This window comes from Conger conger, chromosome 1, assembly GCF_963514075.1.
Source record: "Conger conger chromosome 1, fConCon1.1, whole genome shotgun sequence".
Taxonomy (NCBI): domain Eukaryota; kingdom Metazoa; phylum Chordata; class Actinopteri; order Anguilliformes; family Congridae; genus Conger; species Conger conger.
This window is the reverse complement of record NC_083760.1, coordinates 20398993-20420003: the sequence shown is the minus strand read 5'-3', so window position 1 is coordinate 20420003 and position 21011 is coordinate 20398993. Positions and strand designations below refer to the sequence as shown.

General features: G+C 43.7%; 1 protein-coding gene across 6 annotated transcripts in view; it reads right to left on the bottom strand.

The window, feature by feature from the left end:
- The window catches only part of LOC133123322 (ryanodine receptor 3), a 136691-nt gene that overhangs the window by 62685 nt on the left and 52995 nt on the right, over window positions 1–21011 (bottom strand). For 5 of the 6 annotated variants that reach the window (XM_061233687.1, XM_061233703.1, XM_061233697.1 and 2 more), the window contains exons 13-36: window positions 20431–20611; window positions 18921–19056; window positions 17625–17720; window positions 17037–17155; window positions 15769–15902; window positions 15269–15510; window positions 14055–14247; window positions 11748–11964; window positions 11126–11230; window positions 8904–9007; window positions 7777–7860; window positions 7394–7553; window positions 6229–6376; window positions 5711–5916; window positions 5117–5291; window positions 4656–4864; window positions 4133–4332; window positions 3927–3993; window positions 3598–3758; window positions 3306–3471; window positions 2547–2633; window positions 2224–2450; window positions 1133–1934; window positions 701–901 (exon numbers count right to left, since the gene is read on the bottom strand). In XM_061233687.1, coding sequence (XP_061089671.1) covers window positions 701–901; window positions 1133–1934; window positions 2224–2450; window positions 2547–2633; window positions 3306–3471; window positions 3598–3758; window positions 3927–3993; window positions 4133–4332; window positions 4656–4864; window positions 5117–5291; window positions 5711–5916; window positions 6229–6376; window positions 7394–7553; window positions 7777–7860; window positions 8904–9007; window positions 11126–11230; window positions 11748–11964; window positions 14055–14247; window positions 15269–15510; window positions 15769–15902; window positions 17037–17155; window positions 17625–17720; window positions 18921–19056; window positions 20431–20611 — 4420 coding nt within the window. Of the gene's footprint in view, window positions 1–700; window positions 902–1132; window positions 1935–2223; window positions 2451–2546; window positions 2634–3305; window positions 3472–3597; window positions 3759–3926; window positions 3994–4132; window positions 4333–4655; window positions 4865–5116; window positions 5292–5710; window positions 5917–6228; window positions 6377–7393; window positions 7554–7776; window positions 7861–8903; window positions 9008–11125; window positions 11231–11747; window positions 11965–14054; window positions 14248–15268; window positions 15511–15695; window positions 15903–17036; window positions 17156–17624; window positions 17721–18920; window positions 19057–20430; window positions 20612–21011 lie in introns of those variants that run through there. The other variant, XM_061233731.1, reaches the window with a different exon arrangement.

Below are 21011 nucleotides of genomic sequence, written 5' to 3'. Positions count from 1 at the left end.
CGACACAGGGCAGGCAGAGTGAAATTGAAATGACAATGGGAAGGCTTCAGGGAACAATGAGAGCCAGAATGTGAGCCATACTCTCACACTCCTAGAGACTGGAGCCATGTTCTACAAATGGCCAGATCCTGCAGAGCTTAATGACACAAAACCAAAAGGACTGGGGCTGCAGGAACCCAATTACCCATGACTGCGTGATGATAATATTCCCACCAGCTCTTCACACACACTTGATTGTGGGACCACATGAGAGCTACGCTTGGAGAAGTTGGAACACAAAGAGGGTTGGCACTCTTGGATTTGCGGCAGAGTTTGAGCCAATGAAATGCTCCCTTGAAATGCGCAACTTCTGCAGCTGTGCTGTACCGCAGCCTATTAAGTGTTAATGTGCAAACTCCACAGATCTAATATCAGAGTAACAAGGTTAGTGGGCAAAAAAACCCCTACGGTGGTACTGGTCATTGGGAAGTGGGCAGCTTTGCAAGATGCAAATAAAAGGCAAACTCAATTAAAGTATCAGAGAGGCAGCAGACTGGGAATAGGGCTGCCAAGCTGTGCCTTTCTGATGTTGTAACTGCACAGGAGATTATATTAAAAATAACTAAATATAGCCCATGGCCTCGACTGTCTCTTAAGGTTCAGGTTAAATGCAGGTTTAACCATGGGTACTAGAGGGGAGGGTGGTGTCCGAGGCTTGTACCTGCTCTTGCGGTGGAGACCGGAACTCTTTGGTCTTCCTTGCTGTAATGGCGGCGGACATGTTGAGGGCCTGCATCAGCTCGTTGTATCGGAACTTCTGGTTGTACTGCAGCTTCGAGACATAGCTGTCGGAGAAGGACACGATGGCCTCGATTCTGTGTTTCAGCTCGCAGTCGCAGAAGTAATGAAGCAGTTCACACATCTGAGGGAGAAGTGGGGGATCTGTGAGATATCACAAATCTGCTAGGAAAATTCCTAATGCTGAGAAAAAAAGTATAATCCTTAACTGGATACGACAAATGTGTTAAACCTCCTAAATGTTCTACCGCATTAGACAGACACTGAGAGCCTAATCAAGGTCTGTTTTCATAGTTTTTGTGGAGACTTTTTATTCCTGGAAGATGGAGGCTACAGCCACGTTCCACAGACTAACCTGCCGTTTGACTGACTCCGGCAGCCTCTTCTCAAGCAAGCCTTTCACAGGCTGCTTGGCATCTTTCGCCTCCTCCTCTCCTGCCTCCACGGCCTTCTCCTCGTTGCTGGTCACCTCCTCCTTCTCGGTGGCCTGCTCTGGCTCCTCATCCTTGTGTTCGCCGAACACGTTGGGGTCGATGAGCAGCAGGATTTTCTGTACGTCCTCGTTTCCCAGCACGCCCATGATGAGGAGCGTGCCAATCAGCTTGAGGATGGGCACAAACTGGTACTCCACACTGCCCCCCACAGGGTCGCGGATGTGGTGACCACCACCCTGCACCGCCTCTGTCAACATGCTAATGGCCTTCTCCTTCAGGGTGTCCAGGGGGATCTCGGGACTGGAGAGGTGGTCTCGCTTGGTGGTGATGAAGCAAGGCGGGGCGAAGTTGAAGCGGGGCTTTAGCGACGTGCTCAGACCCACGCCCGGGCATTGGTGCTTCTTGGACTCGTCTGGGAAGAGCCGGATGCTCCGTGTCTCGTCGGTCACCGGGATGATGAACTCATTGTTCATCATGAGCCGAGCCTCCTTAGACGTCTCCAGGTGGATGCTTATGAGGACGTTGTAGAAGCCCTCGCGCAGCATGCCTGAGAGGTACTGGTTGTCGATGGTGTACAGCAGCTGGGATTGGTCCAGGTGGCTGCACAGGACGTGGGCCACCCGGGTGTTTCCCAAAGCACAGAGGGCGCAGTACAGCTTCAGCGTGTGGTAGTGGAATTTCCTCAGGTCATCTTGTTCTGAGAGCTCCATTATGTCCACACACCTGAGAGACCACATATGGCATTTTACACAGTATAGGATCAATGGAAGGAATAATCCATTGCTTTATTGGGTTTGTAATGTATTTGTGAATAACAGAAAACCAAACAAGATATTCTTACAGTAATTTGCCATTCTAATGTGGTTTTCCACTTACTAGTTGATCTTAATAGACTTTGATCTTTGAGGCATTTTATTTAATACAGTTTGAGTCAGACCATTGACCACCATTACGTTACATATCATATGCATGGCATTCGTGTGCTTATATGTGTATTTCCCCAGTCACTGACCTGTTCTCCTCAGGGATGTGCACAGCCATCATTTGCAGCGGCTCCAAGCACTGCACCACCCAGCCGTGCCTCTCGCTGACCCGGGCCGTCTCCACCTTAAGGAAGGTGTTGGGCATGCGGCTCCACAGCACCGAGGTAATGGTCTGCACATCCAGCCGAGGTGGGCACTGTGGCACTGGGTTCTTGTGCTCACTCTTGAAGATAGCCGATGAGAGGGGCATGGCATTCTGCATGCGTACGTTGGGGGGAGGTCAAGCAGATCATAAAAAACACAAATATGACAGACAAAGCAGATGGATGTTCATGCCAAAAGCCAGACAAACCTTGATCTTTGCCAGCTCAAACTGGAACAGGTTGGGACTGGTTGGCTGTACAAACACTGCTGGGAAGAGCTTTGTGTTAGGTTCCACCTAGGGATAAGACCAAAAGAAAAAACATTTTGCTTATTTGAAAACACCTGAACTGCTTACAACAAAGTAATCAGATATCACAGAATGGGGGTGTTCTTCGAAATTGAATTCTGTTTCCTCATTCAGCCCGGTCACCTTGTTCACAGTATTCCCCCGCTGGCAGACTTTACTCAACTTGGTGATGCAGAGTCAGAGATATAATGACACCCTCCGGCAGTTTGGAGGTCCAAGCTTCAGGATTAATGCAATCCGGATGGATTTTACAGAGGAATTAGACCTGGAATTGCATTCTGCTATTGGTGTAAGGTGCTGCTGAGAGCGGTTGTAATAGCAGCAGTGCGGGCTGACTCATGTACTCTTGCACTGCAGTCTTTGTGGAACACTGAATAGACTGTGCTCTTCAGAGTGATCCGTTCTGAGTCAACAGCTGTGCCTGAAACATTTTCTCCTCATATCAAAAGACAGCTATAGCAGAGCTCTTCCTGTCCTGCTGGAAACTTCAAGTACAGTATGAATAGCCGGCAGAGGAGTAAAATCAAAAGTCAAAAGTCCTGCTATGCGTTTCAAATATCCTACTATGATTTCATGAATTAGTTTTACCTCCTGGCAGAAGAACTGTGCTAATTAGCAAATCTTTCTGAACCTGGTTATTACACGTTTGATAGCGGGTACCTGGTAAGTGGTCGGCAGCTCCTTGCCATTGGCTGAGAAGGAGACGTGGCCCGTCATCAGGTCGATGAGGCAGCCAATCTCAAGGTCTACATTGCTGCGACTGGAGGTGTGGGAGGCGCTCGCAACGTCTCCGCCCCACACCATATAGCAGTTACTCCTCTTTACACTGGATGAGGGAAAAGCTGGAATGACTTGTCCGGAAAATTCACCAAATGTTTACATTGATGGGCAGAAGGAGGGTTCTGTGGGTGCACGGGGTGAACAAAAAACTACAGAGAAGCCAAATACACACCTCTCATGGACTCGCCCACGCTCGTCTCCCAGGGTGACAGTGACGGTTCGATTCTTGCTAAGGTTGAAGTGGTTGCTATAGTAATGGTAGTCTGGGGTGACCCACCCAACCCACACACAGGAAGGGTCCTGCCCTGCGAACACCCTAACAGAGTGGTAGTACTGCAAAAGATAAAACAATGGGACATATTGGTGTGATCAGCAATCACCTACTATAACCTTAATCCTTGTGATCCTCCAAAAGCAACAATGTTATTTTTTAAATTGTAACATTCGGGAGGACAGCCAGGCAATGTCATGCCCAAAGGCTTGGGAATTGTGGTGTTTTACCATTGTGATGCTGCTGTACTCTGCCCTTCTTCCATCCTCAGAGTGCTTCAGGGACTTCACAGGGTACCTGAGAAGTAAGACCAATGAGGTTATCAGTCCTGCCATCTTCCTGCCGTTGCTTACACTGTGAACTGAGCTGAACTACTCCATGCATATCCGCTGCTATGACTCAGTTTTAGGCCACTGTAAAGGTCAGGTGGTCACACCTGTGTTTGGGTTTTTGAGAGTCGTCCTCGTACACTCCGTTCATATCGCTTGTCGGGCTGCTCCTGAAGGCTGTATGGAACTCCACGGGCATGCTCAGACGACAGAACATCATGTCAGCGTTACTGTTCTGGGTCCCGAAGGTCTTGTGAGTCACTTTGAGACAGGGCGGGCTGTCAATTGTCCCATCAATTCTGGTCACCTGCAAACACCTGGGATTTAAATTCTGTTCTTTGCTTAATTTGCTTTTACACATGTTTGCTATAGGCAAAAAAGACCACTGGGTCATTTCCTAACTGAAATGGAATATTTACACAAGAAAACAGGAATTTCAGAGATTGCTAGGTTGGGATAAACAGCATTTCAATTCAGTAAATGTAAGAAATTAATTGAAATTAAATGTATGAATGATAAATTCTTGTAGAATTTCCTGAATTGTGTGAACTGAAATGGAATTGAGTGCGACAAATTGCAATTTGGTGATATTTTGACAGATTGTGAATTTATATATTAATTTGCCATTACCTGAATGTGGTTATGGTCCTTTGGCACATTGACAAAGGTTGGAAGGCGCTTGCTGAACCACATGGTAACATCTCGATTCATGTTGACGGCAAAGGGCTCAAAGCCTTCCTGAAGCCCACACATGGTGTAGTACTTAAAGGTGCTAGCATCCTTCCCAAGGTTCATGCGACCAAGCTGAGAAAGGCCCAGGCTACACACCGGGATCAAGCCTTGGGAAAACAGGGGTGGCATTATCACATTGCTAAATGCCAATTTCCTCTGAAAACAGTCGAAGTTGTTGGAAATCAATGTGAATTTCATTTCAATTAATGTGCAGCAATTTCCAAGAGTCACACTTAATAAAGGTCATACCATACTAGGGGCACACTTATTCAAGGAAAGGTTGTGGCCCAATTATATGCTTAAATCACACACTTTAATCACATTACTGCGAACCCTTGCAGTCTGGGCACAGCACTCACCGTCTTCGGTCTCAAAGTCAGCAAAGCAGAGCTCTGAGCCTTTGTTGGTGATGAGGATCTCTCCGTTGAGAGTGAAGATCATGGACTTGTCCTCCATGTTTATCATGCAGCCCACCACGTCTCCTGCGTGCCAGCTGCGACCGAAATATCTGCTGCCCATGTGCATGCGCTGACCCTGAAACCGCCAAAAGGCACGTCGCTGTCTTCACTGCTGAGGCTTTGCACGACAACATCACATGACTCACTACCCTCATATGTGCCACTGTGCACAGAACCACGTCTGAAGAGAAAGCAGGGATTCGTGAACCCCTCCTGGATTGGTAGAGCTTCAGTGTGCTGTCATTCACTGAAAAGGGTATGGCAATGAGAACATTCTGCTCTACACAGCAAATCAGCTCGATTGGCTGACTGTTATTGAGAGCATCTATCACGAGGGTCAATGAAGGCCCCATCACTACACATCCTAAAGTAACCGCTCATCAAAAACTGACACAATGGCAGAATTTAATCAAAGTTATGAACCATAAAAACTTCAGGCCAGTGTATTAATAAAATCAATGTAATGCGAGATGGATGGTCGGGGTGGGGTCTCACCCTGAAGCCGTCAAACACGTAGGCCTGGTCGTCCATGCCCAGCTCGATATCGGGCCTGCAGCCGGGCCTGGCCCAGCCCACACGCATGTCCCCTCCCGTCACTGCCTCAAACTCGAAGTACCACCTCCCCGTCGTTACGGCGTACGTCTGCTCCACGCGGAAGAACCGTATCTTATCGATGCTCAGCCTCTCAGAGGTGTGCGCCGCTTTGGAGAAATAAGACAGAATCGCATGAGGTATCTCGTTTTTTCCCCTTTGTGTTTTATGACAAGAGAGCTTAAGCTCAGTCTTGGCAATCAGATCTGTCAGACTATAAAATTGTGCTTGCCAAATTCCTTGCATGGAATTCTCTTGCAACCGCAACAAAAGCTGCTACTTTCTTCCATTTACCAACATTTATGTTTGGCAATTGGACAATTGGGCTTTCAAAACAAATGTATTAGTTTTAACACTTACAAAATACAAATCCCCAACCAACAATAACAATCTCATCTGTGTCGGAAACGGAATCTACTCACCGCTCTCTTGGTCGGGAGGATCAATGTTGTATCCGTATCCAATCAGTGTCCGGATGGCCTCCCGGAGACTGTCTCGGTTTGACTTTTTAGTGCGCTCATCTAATAAAGCATATGGCACCAGGCGAGGATTGCGCTTGCTCTTCAAATCCTTCCCAAAACACAGAGGCAGAAAAAGAAAAGGATTTGCCGGGAGACGCTAAAGCACAGCCCGCAGTACCCCTGTGTACTGTGACTGGTGTTTGTCACAAGTGAGCTGTGAATTCTCCAGCATAATTAAACACTTCACTCTCCATTTGTCATTACAGATGTTGCAGAACCCTTAGCTGCATTCTCCATGGTAAATTGCATTTATACTGTATAGTACCTTTCAAGGATCGCAAATGCTTGAACCACAGCTAATCGAGATCTCCCACTGAAGGGTTTTATGATCGTCATTTTGCCCCAGATCACTCACCACACTTTGGCTTGTGGGGTAAATTATACATTCAACCATTTTAACTGGGTGTTCAAAGCCAAATTGCAAAAATTGACGAAGACACTATGGGACAAAATTACGTTAACAAATGCCATGCCATTTGAAGACCACAGCCAGCGAGGACCTCCTGTCAGTACATTGTGAAACAATTAAATCTCCATCATAGAATTACCATCACAGCACTTAGGGAATGTTTTTGATATCTGTTCCCAAATAAACAGGTCCAGTGGCACAGGCTGCCCCTAAATGACCCATCAATGCCCATTCTAACATGAAGCTGGTCTGCCATGCAAATAAAAAGCAAGAATACCCCTATTTATCTTCAGCCATTTTTCCAGAGAAAGCTGAAAGCTGCATAGCTACTGATGGAAATGGGTTGTTTTAGATTTGTGCTTTGCTATAACATTTGCTATCCATCAAATACATATGGATTAATTATTTTACAGATAAAGATATCTCCACAGTAAATAAATGCATTGTATCAAGACCAAATATGACGTTTTTTTCTTTCCTCCCAGGAGGCATTTATCACTGCACTATTCCATCTCTACAAACCCCATTATGTTTAATGTTTTGGATCCTACACACTTGCAATGTTACAGCTATAGAAATGAGAAACAATAAAGACATACAGTTCAAGTACTTGAAAAACATTTTCATTGTAGTCAATAAAAGTGAAAAGAAATGTACCTGCTGAATGCCATAGGTCCATCCTTGTTTTATTCTGTCCTTGGCCCAAACATTGTGGGCATTCTCGGCCAGTTTATCAACCAGAACCTCCTGACCGGGGGTCAGTTTCACATCAGAAAGCTCCAGTGGCGCAGGTTTATAACCATTAGACATCATGTAGCTTTGAACGACAAAGACAGGATGTCACCAAAAACAAACTATTCTCGAAAACTATACAGATAATAACATGGTTATGAACCACTTCAGTAATGTTTTGAATGTAGCAAATGAAACACGCAGTTGGCATGCGGCCTATAATGTTTCTAGTGAGACGCTCAAATTCGCCACCATTACATGATAATCTACCAAAGCGATTGATGTTCTACAGACAGATAGAGACTCACTTCTTAGGAAGTTTCATCCTTTTCAAGTCATCTTCAGCATCTATACTGACGTGCACAACATGGCATCCTAAGGCCAACAAGGTCCTGAGGGACAGAAAAGTAGTTGGTGAAAACCATAACCGTAGATAGGATCTGACTGTAATAAATAGACGTGAATTTCATCGCTATGTACTTAATACAGTCAATTACAATATCTATCTAGTTTTTATTTTTATTTTTATCAATGTAAGCCATATTTACAGAGGTTCAGCTAACAAAGGAGGCAGCATCAGTTTAATCATGATAAAAAAGGTTGATATCCGTTCCCAATTAAGCATGTTTCGGTGGTAGGGTTATAACACCAAAATTAGCTTATTCACATTGTAAATAACCATATCTACATGGAACATAATAATACCAGAATAACAATTGAAGCTGGAAAATAAACAAAAAAAAAAAAACCTATTGTAGATGTAAGTACTATTTTACTAGTGTTCTGAAAGACTGTGTGAAGCCGTAAAAAAAATTTGATCTCAAAGACATATAGTGAATTAATACAATACTGTTGCCCAGCACTGAACCGCAACCTAGTGTACTAGCTTTGACAGCTGTACTTTACTGGATGTACTGAAGTACATAATCGATTTAGTCCATGAAAGTACCCATGCCCTTTCTGCTGTGCGAAACCTTTGCATGTGATTTTTGCATCTTCTGACAGAGGTCCAGACAGAGATTAACTGCATGACTGTTGATCTTTCAATTTCATAAAAAAGCTCTTTCCACAACACTCATCTGTGCTTCTCTTCCTCAGATTCATCAGAACGGATCAATAGCTGACACAGACTGTGGACAGAGCCCCACTGTGACCCCCCACCCACCCCCACCACTGCCAGCTCAGCTGGGCATACAGGAGAGAGCCTTTGTTCTGACTGGACACATCTGTTCCCCTGCATCTCCTCTGAAGGCAGACAGCCTCACAGTGTCACAGGAGTCATTTTCATTCCAGGGAGCTACTTTACTGTAAGAGGCAATATTCTTCACAAATTTCACAAACGCATAACACTGTGGAGGCTTGCAGTGTACTATATGCATGCACCTCTCCAATTCCAACCCCTGGGGCTGAAAAGATTAAAAAGCTCAGGGCTTACTTTAATGTTTCAGTTGACATCTGCAGGTTATAATTCTTTTCAGTTTCAGGGAGTTTGGAGAAATCCACAAGGCAGGGATGATGCCTCTTGTTGTCATCTCGCATCTAGGAAACATGCAGATAATCATTTATTTGTATTTATTACAACTGAGAATGTAATTGTACACACAGTAATTGTACTCTAAAATGGTGACTATTGGTGGTATTTTCAATACGTACCAATGGCTAACAGTACCAGGTATTCCATGTCTGAATACTGTGGAGATTAAATCTACTCTAGTGGATATGGTATGGATGCATACGAGCATGTTTTCTTGGGGAAATTGTGGGTGAGGAGCCTGGAACCCCAAGTGAGAAATCTAATAATGTTTTTACTATTGTATTTTTGTGTAAATTGTGTAAATTATCCACTCGAAACAACCTGAAGCAGTATTAGATTTACATTTCCAAGAAAACATGCAGTGGGTTTCTTTGTTTTTCAGTAAAAGCGAGCCTCTTCAGATCTGCAGTCATTTATTTTAATTAAATGAACCCCAGTCAGCTCATTTTATGCAACAATTTTACTTTAAAAAGACTATTCTCCATGTTTGAAATGGACTACCGCTAAAAGCTCCTCGGAGAGAACCACTTGACAATCTTTCACTTTGACTTCTCAACTGGATAATGCATAAGACAAAAAGGATGTTCTCGTTTTCCTCTCAAATGCTGATGGCTGGCTTTCATTGGTTTCTGAAATATACCGTAATTATTTCTGTGGAAAGGGAAATGTTGCTGCGCAAATTGTTAACAACATTCCCGGAAATTGCGGACATGCGAAAGGCGGCCCATTTAAATAATTTACACTGTGGTTTGCAGGTTCAGAGTATGCAGTGAGACTGACTGGAACATTGCAGCACTTGACTTGCTTAACAGATGTCTGCTATTAGTGAATGCTCTGGCTAAAAGCACAACACGATGTTCGGAGAGAACTGGAGGTACCACACATAAGAAAAAACTGATGTCCGCAAAGTAATGGAATCTCCAAGGAAACAAGAGCATTCTGTGCAACAGTGGGGTGAGCAACCACCAGAAATTCAAAGATATCACCCTTGCCAAATCTCCACAACACTGTCTGGTGAGAATCTATCCTGTACATAGGACTATTCCACACTGTGAAGTGGGGACACTTTAAAATGGAAATAAAACAACATCTGTAGCAGCGTTAAGATCAGAATCATGTTTTAATGAATGAGATTTTAACCTTTGTGTGATGGATGTCTTCACCCCAATAAAACTGGAAATCAGCCTCAGGGTGAAGCCATTTCTCACATGGTTCTTCTTTGGGGGAGGACTAAATAGAGAATCTGGGACTATTTCATGGAATGTCCAGACTGGTAACTGTATACTTTGGTGATGGGCATATTTTGGCCTATCAGAAAAAGAAGCCAATTTGCAAGGTAGCAGTCATAAGGGGCTGAATTAATCACTGCCTTACCAAAACATGATATCCTTGATTTTGAGTACTGTTGACAAACTGTTTCCTCTTCTTACTTGTACATTAAGCTGTATTGATGTTAGCTTCATTATTGTTTTTCCATCGGCGTGATAGATCTACAGGATGATCGCCATGAGATCACAAAGCAAACCGCAAGCAAACTAAAATGGAGTCACTAAAATGAATGGTCAGAATGTCATGAAGGACCAGAACGTTTTCACTTACCCTCTGTTATTTTGAACCGCAAATTATAAAAGAGAAAGCAAAATGATGTATAGGCTTTTGTTTGGCTTGAATGGCGATAAAAATTTTAATTATGTTAGATTCATCTACATGCAAATCACGCTTTATGTTTACATTCTTGTGCTCTTGTTTGCATTTTATAAACAGCATCTGGTAACAACACTGCTCCTCCTAACAGCAGAGGTAGTACAACATAAACCTGACATTGAAAAATGTAAAATTGTTGGAACTAATTTGTTCAAACATTTTATGTGGAGTTGTAGAGTGATGTCTACCTCTGTGAGACTGCACATGTTGCTGGACATAAGTGTGCTTCTCATTCTGATCTTCTCATCAATCCTAGCAAGCACTGAATACAAGCACTGAATACTGCTCTGCCCTTTATTATTATAGAGCAGTAAGTAGAGAGTAGAGAGACAGTAGGTATAAATATATTCACTTCTTCCTGGTGCCTGTGAATACAGTGGTCATGTATTTTCTATAACAGAATGAACAAGTTGACTTACCTTACCATAGGACCAGCCAAGTTCAATCTTGTTCATACCCCACAGTTCATGGATGTTTTCGGCTAGTTTGTCCCGGACTTTCTCAAGGTGCGGAGGCAACACAATCTGAAATAAACATCATAAGATAACTGTTCAGTGGAACAGGCTGAAATGTCCACGTTCTGTATATAGTGTACAGAATCACCCACCGCTACGTATTGCTAGAAGTTATGAAGGCTTACAAACAACATTCAGCTATCCATACAGTATCATTCACAGAAGTGGGACATTCATCCAAAGACATGTACATATTCAATAATATTATTTGTAAACACAAACAAAAATGTTATGGGTTATGATGTCACTCAGTGAGCAATTTATTAGGTATTTATTCGACTAATTTTTTTACTTATTGGTCTTCTGCTGCTGTAGCCTATCCACTTAAAGGTTTGACACATTGTGTGTTCAGAGATAATCTTCTCCTTGCCAGAAGTTTTTTTGTTTTTTCGCACCATTGCATTAACAAGCTGGTGTACAGGTCTACCTAATTAAGTGGTCACTGAATGTATATTGAAGCCCATTATAAGGTACAGTAGTACATAGTTAGTGGTGTTGTACACAGATGTGGCAATGATGTGGTTACCTGGCTGGTGTCCACAGGCATAGGTATGAAAGAAGCCTGTGACATGAACTGTGTGGTGCCTAGCAGATCTCTCACGCCATCAAAGTCACGCTTGTACTCCTTCACTGGCTCCACTCGCATCTTCTCCTTGGGCAGCAGAGCTTCGTAGCAAGGCGCATACCCGGAGGGTGGCAAGAACTTGAAGTCACCATGGCGACCGCCCAACAGGAATCGTACTCTGAAAGAATCAAAGTCAGCCAGTTCAGCAAACAGCTACTGAATTGCAGACAGTCAATTTACCAAAAGAGCACCTCATTAATGACCTGTTGACGAAAAATATAGCACAGGCTGTCTCTGCCCACAGTCTACCTCAAATGATCTTTCTATCCATAAAGCAATTCACTCAGATGCTGTCTACCCACACTGCACTTGACTTAGCCACCTTTTACCCACAGTACTCTTTACTTAGCCACCTCTTACCTACAATACATTTCACATAGCCACCTTCTACCCACAGTGCACTTGACTTAGCCACCTTTTACCCACAGTACTCTTTACTTAGCCACCTTTTACCAACAGTGCACTTCCCTTTGCCACCTTTTACCAACTGCACATCCCTTAGCCACCTTTTACCCACAGTACACTTCACTTAGCCACTTTTTACCCACAGTACACTGCACTTAGCCACCTTCTACCCACAGTGCACTTTGGTTAGCCACATTTTACCCACAGTACACTTCACTTAGGCACCTTTTACCCACAGTGCACTTCACTTAGCCACATTTTATCCACAGTACACTTCACTGTTCATAGTAGTCACTGCATTTTTAGAATTTCTCAAACTGGTACTGCAAGCAAAGAAAATAGGGAGAATCAAGAATGAATAACAGATTCACTAGAATGTGGGGATGACAATACATTGCAGATTAGTCCAGTTATGCAAAATAAGCTGATCATGTGGCATCTGCACTCCTAGATGAATCCAATATTTATCTTTCCGGTATTCAATTAGTTAAAAAAAAGTTATACACTTAGACTAGTTTTATTAATTCAAGTCACTCGTTTACAAAAATTTTAAATGTCTCATTAGCAAGTAAATGCAAATTATATTATAATAAATACAAATGAGGGCACTCATGCGCAACGTGGAACTGAAAACACACTGCACTTCCCGAAGTGTCCAGTCCCCTCTGGGGCAAAAGGAGTGATTGCAGCTGACAAGTCTGACAGGATTCTGGCTCTGAAGTCAGGGTGTGGAGTCAGCCTGACAGGCGTAAGGAGAAGCAGCGTCGAGACTTTTCATTTAAATGTCGGGCCGCTCGGAGTCCTCCCGAAATAGCAGCCGGCGAAGTAGTAATGGTGACGTACTGTACTTCAGGACTATTCTGAGTGCGGAATAAATGATTAAAAACCGTCACATGGTGGCTGCCCTTCTATTCCCTCTCTGAGAGTTGGGAGATGAGGATGTGCACTGCCTCGGTGGGCGTGTGATTTCTGCTCACTGGTTTTCCTTTTTCTTCCGCTCTGAGACAGACATAATGCAAATGATGTCATTGGCAAATATGGGTTATGAAATCCCACAAACCAGCACACATAATTTAGTTCAAAGCTTCCTCAAATTATATGAATTCACCAAGGTAACAAAAGTATTTTTTTATTTTTTTTATGAAATACAAACGTTCTGTTGTTAAACTGTAGTGGCGGTTGGGTTAGAAAGTAGATGAAAGAATAGCCTGAGGTTGTACATACTGTGTGTATGTCAGTGTGCCAAGAGTGCAGGGCTAATCATAGGAGCCATGTAAGTTTGCTGGAGCTTGAAATTCCTACTGCAGACATGCCAATCATATAACCTGATGTAACCATAGCAACACCAATGAGAAGTAGTTCTAGCACCTGTGTCCAGACTCATTTATATTTATGGATCCAAACTCCAAAATAAAAATAATGATATACGTACATGTCGTTCTGTAAAAAATGTACTGTGTGTATGTGTGCATGTACGTGTAATTGCGCATGTGTGAGTCTGTGTGCTTGTGTGTTTGTGTGTGCGAGTATGTGCGTGTGTGTACCCTAGTATGTACCAGCATGTGTGCATGTGTGTGTGAATGTGTGTGTGAGTGTGTGTGTGCGTGCCTGTGTGTGTGAAAGCATGTTTGCGTGTGTATGTAGGTGTGCGTGCATGTGTGTGTGTGTGCATATGTGTGTGCGGGTGCAGGTGCACATGCGTGTGTATGCATATGTATATGTGTGTGTGCAGGTGAGCATGTGTGTGTGTTATATTTCACACAGCGTCTGTGAGCGATGGTGCGGGTAGCTGAGAACACATACTTGACCCCGGCGGAGAAGCTGACCACAGGGAAGAAGAGGCCGTCGATGTTGAAGTTCTCGAACATGCCCTGCACGGGCTGCCCGTTGATGCGGAAGGACATGCTGGGGGCGCCCAGGTCCAGGCAGCAGCTCACCACATCGTCTGAGGTCAGCAGGTGCTGGCTGATGGAGGCCACGGCCCGGGGAATCCGACCTGCAGAGGGCACAGGGATCGGATCTGAACTCGCTGGGATGCCACGCTGGCTAACAGTGTGGGACACATCAGGGGCAGTGCACATTAATCTAAATTTCCACATCAGTGAAAATGTGGTAGTTTGCTAATCAGCTCATTTTCATCTGTAGTCCCTAACCTGCTTGTCTTTGGACTGTGGGAGGAAACTGGAGTACCCAGAGGAAACCCACGCAGACATGGGGAGAACATGCAAACGCCACACAGAAAGGGAGCCTGGGCAGGGCTCGAACCCAGGACCTTCTTGTTGTGAGACAAGAGTGCTAACCACTGCGCCAACTACAATAATATTGTAGTTCATTTGCATGTCTCTTGGAATCATGTCTCCCTTCTAGTTTGACATACCATAACTTCACTGACTTCTCCCATATTTACCAGATGACCTAGCTGTATGTTCATGGCTATGGATGGCTGATATTTTTTAGTGATTTGTACCATATCTGACCTGTGTTCTCAGTTGTTCCAATGATCTTTGGTATGCATTTAGTGTACATCGCTATGGATAAAACTGTCTGCCAAATATATATACTGTACTGTAATATGTGGGGGATGTAATAAACTGATGACTATAATGTCAAATTAATGTGGATTTACTGCAACAGTGCTACACAGTACACATTAAAATATGTATAAAAATGAAGGGAGGATGAATCACAGATAGAAGATAATGCTGATAGCAAATGAGAAAGAATATGTAAATATCATAATCAATTAACAATAAGGATAACACAAGTAAAACTACTCAGATAACCATTCCAGGGATGGTGAGTCAAAGAATCCCAACATCTTTCCATATGCCCACTACTCAGCTTCATGTCTCATTGAACAGCAGAAGAGGTGATACGGCAAGGCGAACATTTTATCAGTAATTCTGCGCCAATGCCATCCATTTTATGATGGGTTATCATCACAAAGAATGTCATTTCTATAACTCTATGTCTCTTGTTTAACACAGTGGAAAAAGAGATGTACTACAGAAACCCACCTGACCAGAGGTGAAGTCCATCGAAGCTGTAGGAGTACAGGTCGTCCCCCACGCCGTTCCCCCCCCAGCCCTCCCCGCCCCCAGGATAGGGGGCGTACCCTTTGGAGTTTGCCCAGCCCACGCGCAGGTGGGAGGGCTCACTGGTCAGGAAGTGGTCCACCTGGTCAATCATCAGCTCGTAATACCACTTCCTGTACTGCGCCGAGCCCTCGCTCATGCCAAGGAAAATATTAGGCCTCATGCTGGAAACATGAAACGAAGAACACAGAACAGCTCTCTATGGCAACAGGTGACACAAGTACTATAGATAACAAATTGAAGGCAAAATGATTGCCTTGGTATTGTGCACTTCAATTTATCATAATTATCATAATTAGGTATGTGTTATATAGAGTGCTGTAAATTACCCTAGCCCTCACAAATATACCTCGTTTTTCATTCAGATGGCGGCTTGCGAGCAACTGTATAGAGTGACAGACCATAGAGGTGACATCTGTTACCTTTGGACATCATTAACCAATCGCGTCTGTAGGAGCAGGTCCCTCCTTGGGAGCAGGTTATCACAAATGAGGTTCTGATTGGCTCTTACAGCCACTCCATTGCAAAGACAGAGGGAGCAGAGAACATCCAAAATCTGCATAATAGTCAAAGATAAAGGATGATGATGAGAGAGAGAGAGAGAGAGAGAGAGAGAGAGAGAGAGAGAGAGTTGAGAGAGAGAGAGAGTGAGAAAGCTTTTTTTTTTCTTCTCTCTTGTACGTCTTAAACTGCCATGTGCATAAGGGAATAAAAAAACAATCAGCAAATGACTCTGTTTTTTAATGCATAGGAACAGGACAGAGAACACTGCAGCTGTATCCCAAGATGAACCAAAGTGGTAATCTTTTATAATCCCTGAAATATGCCTTTTCAGATTTCAATACAAAATGTCACATTTTGGCTAGAAATTTTCACAAGTGACTGGCTGGTTTCACGTGAATGAAAATTTCCACAAGCGAAAACAAAATGTGACATGTCATCTTCCTTCTCTTTGCTGGAGGCTCAAACCCTGCCATTCCTGGAAGCTGTACTACAACCTCTGCATTACCCTGCACCAATATTACTCTTAGAATTTAGAAACTCTTAGTTTGAATGATGAAATAAAACAAAGTAGAACTATTATATTGTTTAAAAATATTATGATTGAGGGATACAGAGAAGAGGAAGCGGGGGGGGGGGGGGGGTGAGGGCACATGGCAATAAGGTACATTATGGCTCAGGTTAAAAGGAAAATAAGGAAATAGGAAAAGTAATTAAATAGAATGTTGACAGAGACCTGATTTAAGTTTATTTTTGAAGTAAATAGGGGTAGGACCAGATAAGCAGAGGCTTCATTCCTACTCCTTTTCGAACAAATACTATTATTTTTATTGTAATTATGATTAATATTGTACATTATTATGTTTTTGTTTTTTGTTTTTTTCTCCTTTTTGTTTTAAGATGTTTTCAATGTATTGTGTATTGTACTTCTAATTATTTTCAAAATGTTTTTATGTTAATGTTCGAAATAAAGATTCATTCATTCATTCATTCATTCATTCATTCATTCATTCATTCATTCATTCATTCATTCATTCATTCATTCATTCATTCATTCATTCGAAAGACCTGTATCCCATAGTGTAATTCATATTCCCTCCAAATCTTCATACTCTCCCATCCAGTCTCATTCAGGGCCGCCGGTGTTTAGCACACGCCGGGCGTCCGTGAGAGAGAGGCTGCTTCTCACCTTGTGGTTCCGTCCATGCTTGTAGAGCAGGGAGATGATGGACTTAATGTGTCCCCTCTGAATGATGTTGAGCGCCTCCGGGCTTTCAATTAGGATGCAGTGAAGAACCTCGAGAATTCCTGCAGCAACAAATCATGTAGCCACAATGAAAAAGGACTGGGGACAGTCTGAAATGGGATTTGCAGAAGATCATGACGAGGCACACTTATATTACACTTATGTACATTCATACAATGAAATGCGGAGCTGCTTCTTCAGTCAATTTTGCTGGTCAGTTATTATATCAGGGTCGGCAAGAACTATATGTAACTCTCCAGGTTTAAAAAAAATAATGGTGAGAAAAATCAATAGCAGGTAGTGGAGTGGGGAAGAAGGTGCTGGGCGGACGCCATAGCGTGCAGATAATGTAGCAGTTTGGCCAGGGCCCAGCCTCTGGTGCAGGAGAACAACACTGGCCTGGTGACAGGGACTAATGACCAAGTAAATCCCCTCTGATCAGCACAGCCTCCCCCCAGCTTTAACCCATTTGGCTCCGCTCCCCTACAGTGCATGTATCTGAGTCATGGGGATTCACAGGCAGCGCAGTACCTGATGAGGACTCCAGTCTCTCCAGCTTGCTGACGAGCCAGTCCAGGTTTTGGGAGAACTGGGTGCAGTTGTTTCTGTTCCCACAGATTAGGGCGGCTATAGGAGAAGGAGGCAGAAGGGAGACAGAAACATTATTGTTGCTCGCTGTACACAGTACCTTTCCTCTTTGATGTATTTTCCAATCATTTAACTTCAACAAGGTTCTGTGCCTCTGTACATACACTCCACTTTTAGCTCTTAATCCCCAAGCCCTCGAGTACGCTGCTCCCGCTAACAAAACACCCCTTGAATTTCAGCCCACTGTTTCAGTCTTAATTATAGAGACTTGGCCTTCAGTAATTAAGCCAACTAAAAGGAAATGTGCCACAGAGAAGGGGAACAGAGCGATCCCCAGCAAAATGACAGGGTCACCTAAACCTGCCACACAGAGGGAACATTCATTTAAGGACTTACTGTGATAGGAATATGAAAGGAAACGTGGTGTGCACACTAATACACCCCATGAGGACAAGGTGCACTTTGTAAACACAAAAATAAACAACGCACCAAGGGACGTCCAGCAGTCTCAAAATGGGGAATGAAAATGTATTCCACAGAGAAATGTACAGCCTCTCCTACCTGGATACATCTAACACATCCTGAATCTCAAAATGATCAAAATTACACCAAATTACAACATGAATAGTTGGCGGTGTAGCCAAGACACCCTCTCGCTTAAAGGAGGGCATGGTTTTTTCCGCTAAAAAAGTGGAAGAAGGCCTGTGGAGAAGGCAGGATTTAGCTGAGGGTGGTGATCAAAATTGATGGCATGTTCCTGTGCTGTTCCAAAAACCACTGAGGGAACAGAAGTACTTTCTTCAGCTGAGAGTGTTCCCTGCTTGAAAGTCTTGTAAGGGGGAGGGGAAACTGTCTGGGTTTTGCTAACACAACAGACCTACACTACAACCCGCCTGCTGCCACCAGCTCCACCGCTGAGTGTCTGTGCAGAGGCATCAGCTCCCGCTGCCGACCACCCGGGAATATTCTAGAAGCCATAAATGAGTGTGTAAATGGCATTTGACCCCCCCTCCTCCTCCCCCACCGTCTCCAATGTGTCCGACAGCCTCTCTCTCCCAGATAACCCACAGCGCCGTGCCTGCGCTAGCCTGTGTGGCAGCAGGTTCAGAGCGGGCCACGCTTGGTGATTTGCAAGGAGCAGTCTCGGGCCCCGGTGATTGATGACCGCGGGCCTGTCGTCGGCACTGCCGATCGCATAGGCAGCGGGGAGACAGGTGCCAGCGCCTCGGCCTCTCTTACCCAGCAGCTCGTATAGCAGATTGAGAATGTCCTTCCAGGCCCCAGCTGCCTCTTCCCCGGCGCTCTCCCCGAAGTGGGCCGCGCTGTTGTACAGGTTCAGCCGGTCGATGCAGTTGGACACCAGGGTCAGCATTCCCTGAAACACAGAGCTGTCAGTCCTCTGGATTCTGACTACGCCATTCAGTTTTTCCAACGAACATCTGTGGCCTCCCTTTCTTCAAGAATACTGTCTTAAAGATACAATAGGTCATTTTGGACTTCTAGCGGTTAAGAGAGGAATTGCAGCAATAAACACCCTCAAACTATAACACTGTTTATCCCACCCCCTTCTCTGTGAACGCACTGATGTTGATGCAGAGTCCAACTGACTAGCATCTCTGTGATAATAACCAAATGCCATATGATGAATGTAAGGTAAGGTTAACTTGTAGGCTACTTTCGTGCATACAGGGAAAATAGCTTACCCATCTAGCCTAGCCTGTGAATAATGTATACTTTTTCAGTATAAGCATTTTGTGGGTGTTACTTGCACTTTTTTCAGTTCCCGGAGCTGAACAGTAGAACAGTGCACCCCTCCTGCACATGTCACATAGTCTATTTTATCATCCATGACCAAAGAGTTTCAGCCATGGTCTCTGTCAGGAACACAGTGTATTATTCCTGTTCAGCTCAGTTCAGTGGGCCGGCAGCCAACTGACCGGTTGATACGACCAGAATTCTAAATTCTGTAAATCTTTGTTGTTAGAACAGCAGAGGCCTTCTGATGTGTTTAAGGTATCAGATTTTCTAACTGCTTGTAAAACTGTAGGTTACCTTTTTTAAACAACTTTTTCAAGATACTTTTAGGCAGGGTAATCATTTCCATACCGCCTAGTTAAAATGGAAGAATTGAAAGGTGGGAGGGCAAACCTAACACAGATGTTATTCAAATAATAGTGATTTACTGAATTTCAGGCTATAGGAAACAATGCAAAAAAAGAAACATTTAGATAAATGTTGCACAATATTGCATAAAATAACAGAACTAATGACTGATCCCCATTCTCTACTGAAGCTCTCCTGAATACAGTTTTGGGAAAAAAGAATGTATTTGTTCAAAGAACAATCAAAGAAATGACAGATAATCTGGCTATCTAAAATTTATAGAAAAGAAAATATCTGAAATTTCATTCTGGACCCAAGTAGCCCAACCATAAGGATTATTGCTTTGTTGTCAGGGGCAGATTAACTTGTTACTTAGAAACTGCTGACAGTTTAGGAGAGCACTTTGAAATGTGATGTGGCATCAGAAAAAACATTTAAAAAATGGTTGCCAAAATAAAAAAGAGTGTCTTGGCAGGCAGGTGACTACTGCCAGTTCTTAAAAAATGGCCACTTAGAAAGATTGGCTCGAAAGAGTTGAATACCCGCAGTGAAAGCTGGGAATTCACAAACGCTTGTCCAGGTTGCAGCCTTCGCCCATGGCCAGTAATACGGTTCACCACATTCCTCTGTGTGTGACTGGACTTACTTCCTGTTTGAAGAGGTTCTGCCGGTTCTTGAGCGAACGCAACTTGATTTGTTTCTCCTCGTGCTCCAACTCAGCATCTGGAAGCTGGAAGTAGGTGATGAGGTCATTCAGGGTCTGCAGGACCTCCTCAATATGCAGGGTGACTGCAACACGATTCTTCCCTCTCAGGCTGTCCAAGTCCCTGGGAGAGGAGAACCACATATAGTATACAAATGAGGACACCTCACAAAGCAGTATCAAAGGCTTTTACATTGCACATGAACATGACATGTTAGTGTCAGCGTCTTCTGAACTGCACATGAATATGACAATCACTCATATGTGTCAGAGGTTTTAGAACCAAATGTAAATATGGGGAATACAGTACATCAGTACATTTCCGAGAACATCCAAATCTTCTGGTTGGTAAAGTTAAACTCCTTCTGTGCATGGTTTGCAAATCACAACATAAAAACATTCCACAAAAGTTCTGTTTCTCATAGATTACACAATTAGCTCAGAAACAAAATAAATCTGAGGAACATCCATTCAGCATTTGATTTGCTAAATACTTTCTGGCACTTGTTTCCAATAATCATTTC